At 51.6% G+C, this 6568-nt stretch overlaps 1 protein-coding gene and 1 long non-coding RNA gene across 2 annotated transcripts; both read right to left on the reverse strand.

The window, feature by feature from the left end:
• Window positions 1–923: 923 nt before the first annotated feature.
• On the reverse strand, window positions 924–1400 carry LOC124342240. Its single transcript, XR_006918718.1, has 4 exons — window positions 1336–1400; window positions 1149–1267; window positions 1001–1090; window positions 924–942 (listed from the first exon to the last, which is right to left on the reverse strand). It is a non-coding gene; the product is annotated as an uncharacterized LOC124342240 (long non-coding RNA).
• Window positions 1401–1474: 74 nt separating this feature from the next.
• On the reverse strand, window positions 1475–6026 carry LOC124344594. Its single transcript, XM_046798193.1, has 2 exons — window positions 5994–6026; window positions 1475–5944 (listed from the first exon to the last, which is right to left on the reverse strand). The coding sequence occupies exons 1-2, from the start codon at window positions 6024–6026 to the stop codon at window positions 1475–1477; spliced, it is 4503 nt and encodes a 1500-aa protein (XP_046654149.1).
• Window positions 6027–6568: the final 542 nt, after the last annotated feature.

A 6568-nucleotide genomic window follows, 5' to 3' on the forward strand; every position in this document is an offset into this window, starting at 1 on the left:
CTTAAATAAAATTAAAATTTAATTACATTTTTTTTAACTTACAGTTTGTTATATAAGGCTAACTACTCCAGAACCGATTTTGAATAAAGCTGAGCTTCTTGCAGTAAAAATTCACAAGACCTAAAACAAATAATTGCTTCTTCGTCTGCTGCGTAATGAAACGGTATGGTAGTGATGCGTCGTCCATACATTAGATGTGATGGCGTGAGCAGCTCAAAGCTGTTGATGTCTGTGGAAACGCATGTCAAATGCCGGTAATTTAAGATCTTTTCGATGTGAGCGTTGTCCGTTTGAAGTTGAATGAAGATAAGCCTGGTCCATCCCCGAATTTTCTTCTCCTTTGTGTCAAACAGAAATCATACCGGTGTAGTCGACTCCAGTTACTTCGAAAGGGTATAATTCTCTTATGCGATCAGCTGGAAGTGGTGCCGGATCTGGGAGTTTTTACGATGGATCTCTTCTGCACTTACGATACAATTGAAACCTTGTAATCTTGCTAAAGGCATCCAAAAGCGTTAAATAAGACGGGCTAAAGTCGACTCTACTCCACAATGAAATATTTTTTCGTGAACAGAAGTGAGAATGATTATGGCGTTCGTTGTATTCTTCGGAAATAACACCTTTGCTGAGTCGGACATGGTTGCGTTTTGAAGTCTCTCTTTGCTTCTAATGATTCCGTCAGTGTCCAAAAAGAGATCGAGATGTGAAACCAGCCTTTTTTTATTGTAAGTATAGTAATTTTTTTGAGAAGTACTTGCTTTGATAAATGTGGATGCAGTCGTTCTCAGCCCTTTGCAGTGTTTCCAAGCTCAAGGGTTGATAACTCGGTCTGGACAAGTAGTAGTGGACTGTATTTAAAACATTCAATGTCTGTCGTGTAACATCAAGTCACTGTCAGAATCAGAACATCGACACATAATCATGCATCCATCATCATCAATCCTATTCGAGTAAAAGGGAGTCACTAACAATTCAAGTATAGCACGAGAGATAAAAATACCTGGGGACCAGTCTTCGATGGGGAAATGGAAATAAGAGTGGTCCGTCCTGGACACACTCATGCACATATAGGGCACAACACACACACAACCTGGGAGTAGCAATAAAACTTAGTGGAGTCGACAGAGAACAAACAATGAAGGTAATACCTAAAAGAGGAGGTGTGGGAATTGCCACCTTGTCACAAACTGCATGTGTCGACGACGTCTGAGACTGCACGTCAGCACAATTTGGTCACAATACTCAAAACGCGAATACAAGTAATTATCTAAAAGAGGAGCACAGACATGGTAAATCAATATTGGTTAGGAATAACATGGTCACAACTTAAAATACCTGTCAGGGCAAGAGTCACTTCAGTTCAGAAAAATTGGAAAGGACGATATCACAAAGAAGATGACTGATTGACAGGGGAAAGGGGGAAATAGGGCTAAACAATGGTCGGACAAGTGGCGCCATTAAAAATTAACAAAGGCTAAACAGCATCCGCCGAACCATTCTCCCCCGAACTGGATCCGGCTTCCGGAGCGAGTGAGCTTGGTTCCAATAAGGCGAGTTGATTAGCTCCACGGCGCAATATCCCTGTAGAAAACTCGACGTCTACCGCTCGAACTAGTTCATCTTTTCCCGGATACGTTCTCACAACTCTTCCGGTCCGCCAGCGTCCTCGCGGTGCATCCTTCCAATCGTCGAGCACGAAATCGCCAACCGCTAAGTTCCGGGCTGGTCTTGTCCATTTGCGTCGCGAGGTCATGGACTGCAGGAATGCTCCATGCCACAGCTCCCAGAAGCGGTCCGCCATCCGTTGAACGTACCGGTAGTGGTCCCGTGGTAAGGCACGAGAGAAATCACCCGCCGGTAGATCCGCAATTGGCGCGCGATTCAAAAAATCGTTCGGCGTCAAGGGCCGAATATCGTCAACATCTGAGCTGACATAAGTCAGTGGGCGGGAATTGAGCAGTCCTGACACCTCAAACAGGAGCGTCCGAAGAATCTCCTCGCTCGGATTACGCTGACCGTTCAACTCCTTGTCCAGCACGGGGTAGAGCGCTCGCTTGACCGAACGCACCAGCGATTCGTGAGCTCCACCAAAGTGGGGTGTCTGGGCTGGCTGGAACCACCATCGAATCCCGAGAGCTTTGAGCTCCGTCTCCAACGCCGAACTCTCCTTTAGTCTCTCCAGCTCTTCACGTAATAGTCGCTCCGCCCCAGTCAAATTAGTTCCGTTGTCGGAGAACATCTCAGCTGGCTTGCGGTAGATAGAAACGAAGCGGCGCAAAACCAGCAAGAAATCGTTGGCTGACAGAGAGATCGCCACGTCGACGTATACGGCACGCGTCACTAAACACGTAAACAGGGCGCCCCATCGCTTGGCCGTCCCTCTGTGGTAAGCGATGTCAATGGGGCCAAAATAGTCGACGGAGGTGTAGGTGAACGGAGGCTGGTGAGCACCTAGCCGGGCCCTGTGAACGTCCGCCATCATCTGTAGCGCTGCTTTTGGTCGGAAACGCCGACACGCCAGACACTCGTTGCGAGCTCTCTTGACCGCCTCTCTTCCTGCTGTGATCCAGAAATGTTGTCGCACCTGGGCAAGCACCATGTCGGTTCCGGAATGATGAAGCTGCTCATGAAAGGCGCGGATGATTGCTCGCGCTAACAGATGTCGGCCATTCAGAATCGGCGGATGGAGAACCTCGTACGGTAAATTCGCTCTGCTGAGACGGCCTCCAAGCCGCAACACCTTGTCAGCATCCAAAAAGGGGGTCAAGGGCTGCAAGGGTGATGTAGGGCGAATCACTTTTCCACGCTCCAGTCTGCTTATCTCCTCGGGATAGGTCTCCCTCTGGCACCGTCGGACGAGATCGAGATAGTCATTCTCTAATCTGATGAGAGTAGGCACGTCGCTGGCAGCTATCTTCACCGTCTTCCAGTCGAATGGCACTATCTTCTCCGACACGACATCACTCACATGGGCGCGGGCCCCACGCATCTCCTCCTTCTCCAAGGTCCAGGGGAGGTCTTGAGGCCAGGCCGTCTCCTCTTGATACAAGAAGGGTGGTCCGTCCAACCACCATGCTGGGATTGCCCGGTCATCCAGTTGAGAGCGGGTCGCCGCATCCGCTGGGTTTAGGACTCCCGGGACGAAACGCCACTCTGAAGGGTCCGATAGGGTCTGGATTTCACCGATACGATTGCTCACGTAGACCTGGTAGTCACCAGATAACGCTCGAACCCAGTTGCGCACCGTACTGCTATCGGTCCAGAAACGACGCGCTGCGATCTTCCGGGTCAATGAAGATTCCACAAAACGGGCCAAACGCGCTCCAAGAAGTCCAGCGTTCAGCTCCAACTTGCACACGGACACTGTTTTCAGCGGGGCCAACTTTGTCACCGCTTTGATGAAGCGCACGATCACTCGGTGGTCACTGTAAACATTACGGATAAAACATACGGCGGCGCAGGCCTCCTCAGAGGCGTCCACGAAAGTGTCCAGTTCGGTCCGGACGATTCGGTCTTCATCCGGAAAGAGGCAGCGGGCAAATTCCACCGTCTTTAGCTGCTGCATTGTGTCAAAATAGCTCTCCCACCATTCACGGTCTGGTCCAGTCACCGCATCCTCCCATTTCAGGCCTTTCACGCCAAGGTGGCGAAGACGGATCTTGGCCTTAACGGTGATTGGGGCTGCGGCGCCGAGGGGATCAAACAATCCGGCAACTTTCGAAAGGAGGCCGGCACGGGTATAGTTGATCTCTGCCAACCGGACACGAAACCCTAAAACATCAGTGGCGGGCCTCCAGGTGACACCAAGGACCATCTCGGCGTCGTCAGCGCCAAGGTTGACCGTGTTGACGCCGCTCTCCTTTGGGTCCGGAATCGAAAGCTGCTCCAGCAGGCGTGCATCGTTGGTCATCCAATGGTTCAGGTGGAAGTCGCCACTGCTCAGAGCCTTGTTGACTGCTGTCGCCCGGCGCAACGCCTCGTCAGTGGTCTTGCTGGAATCCAGGTAATCGTCCACGTAGAGGTACCTCCGGATGGCGGCTGCTGCCTCACCCTGGTCTACGGCGGCGTCGTCTGCTGCTCTCCAGGTCGTTCGGATAGCCGTATAGGGCGAACATGAGACACCAAAGGTCACCCGTGTCATCTCACACGTTGTCAATGTTCCGTCCTCTTCCGGCCAGAGGAATCGAAGGTAGCGTCGATCCACGTCGTCTAGTCGGATCCGGCTGAACATGGCTCCTATTTCTGCCGACCACGCCACCTCTCCTTCCCGGAAGTGTAGAATTACCGCTGGCAGAGGATTTTGAAGTGCTGGACCAGGTGTGACGTAATCATTAAGGCTCCTCCCACGGTACTTGGCAGCTGCGTCGAACACCAACCGCAACTCAGGACGACCGGCAACCTTGGGTACTGCAAAATGGGGTAGCCAATATCGAGTTGGCCGCTCCTCGACCTCTGTGGTAGACAGCCGCCTTGCATAACCTTCAGCAAAGTTCTTGGCCATCGACTCTCGATAGTGTTTCTCATAGGCTGGATCTCTTGCAAATTTGTTCAAAAGCGGACGAATACGGGAATCAGCTACACTCCGGTTGTCGGGCAGCAATGGAGGCTCTTCATCCTTCCAGAGAATTGGGGCCTGGTAACCCACATCCAGCTTCTTGGTCTCAGCGTCCAGCTTCGCGACTGCCCGTCGATCTTCGGTGGACATTCCGGCACCCTGGTACTCGGTACCGAATGATTCGGTGTCGCAGAACCGTCGTAGTTGTTCCACCAGCTCCGCTGTGATGTGTACGTCTGATGAGGCAAAGGCACGGTGGCAGAGGGCCTCCGTCGTCGATCCTGATCCCAGCACACCAAGGATTGTCCATCCAAGCCTGGTTTTGATAGCTGCTGGCTCGTCGTCGGCTCCAAGTCGATAATCTGTCGGTGTGATGAGCGTTGTATGGTTTAAACCAATCAGGACGTCGATTCTTCCGCCGGAACTGCGTAGCGGCGGCAAGTCGTTAAGGTGGATCCAACGGTGGCGAAGCTGCTCCCAATTGTACACGGGAACTGGCTGTGTCACGGTCTTTAAGGTTGAGCCCTTAAGGGTCACCATGTCGCCGAAGGCCGTCTTCAGCTGAAGGAACAATTCTTCTGAATTCGGATGCGTTGAAGCCGCATCAGCTACTCCCTGGATCCGAAGTGTCTGTCGCTCGCCTGAAATCCGTAGCGAACGAACTAATCCCTCACGGATGAAAGTTGTGTTGCTCCCGGCGTCCAACATGACATTGATGGGCACCAGCTCCCCGTCAGCATTCATGGCGTCGAGGCGGATCACACCAAAGGCGATGGTACCGGACGTTGCTCTGGCCGAATGTGAGGTGCCCGTTCTCTCCGGAAGTCCCCGGTCAGTGTGGATCAGAGGGTGGTGGAACGTCTTGCATCCGTCCTTGCCGCATTCTTTCTTGAAGCTACAGTTGCCAGCTCCATGTCGTACGCCGAAGCGACAGTAACACAGGCCACGCACCATGATGAAGGTCATTCTTCCAGCAACGGGCATATTCTTGAAGAATTGGCAATCAGCCAACCGATGCTCACCCTCACATTTAAAACAATATGGAGGCTTGGATGCTGGTGTCGTTCCCTCACGAGGCGTAGGGGCAGGAGCCCCTCGAGCCGGTCCGGCTCGGTGATTGGTGGAGGCCTGGTGGGCCCGTGAATGCCTCTTCTGATGATGCGGGTTGTTTCCCGTCTGGGGTGGCCGCGCTGGATTGTTGCTCCTCTGGTGCTGTTCGGCGGCAATGGAGTAAGCATTCTGGTAGGCAGCCGCTCGCGTACATAGCCAGTGGCCAAACTCGTTCATGGTGCGACGCTCCAATCCTCCACGCTGGCCGTCATTCCAGTGCAACCGATCCTGGGGCTGAAGCTTCTGCGTGAGCCGCTCGATCAAATCAGCATGGCCGGTCTGTTGGAGAGAAGGAAAAATATATACCACTTGAGATTTAAGTCTTTACCTCTGCTTTATTGAGAAGAGAATACTCAAACATATTTCAACTGAGAAACTGACATTGACAGCAGAGGGAGACAACTGAGAATACGGGGTACTGAGAATGGGAAGCATCTTCTCATACGAGTGGAGTGATTGCACCTCGCACTCTCCAACCAACACACCCACTCAATCACGAAACACAAAAAGTGGTGAACAATGAACACCCACTTAAACATTTCACACAATTTATACAAATGGACACATTCCAATGCTGTGTTTGAATCTTGAAAGTTTTTGATGGTCGAGATTTTTCGTCAGCGCGTCCGCCAATTGATTCTCCGTCGGGATGTACTGTATGCTGATCTCCTGTTGTACCTGCATGTCTCTTATATGATGAAATTTAACATCAATGTGCTTCGTCCTTTGGTGAAACTCGGGGTTGTAAACAAGACGTATGGCTGATTGATTATCGCAGAAGAGAGGGGTCGAATTGATCTGCTGACAGCCTAGTTCCATCAAAAGGCGTCTCAACCAGACAACCTCTTTTGTTGCCATGCTTGCAGCAATATACTCTGATTCGGCTGTCGACAAGGCGACACA

Source organism: Daphnia pulicaria, chromosome 6 (assembly GCF_021234035.1).
Source record: "Daphnia pulicaria isolate SC F1-1A chromosome 6, SC_F0-13Bv2, whole genome shotgun sequence".
Lineage (NCBI taxonomy): Eukaryota > Metazoa > Arthropoda > Branchiopoda > Diplostraca > Daphniidae > Daphnia > Daphnia pulicaria.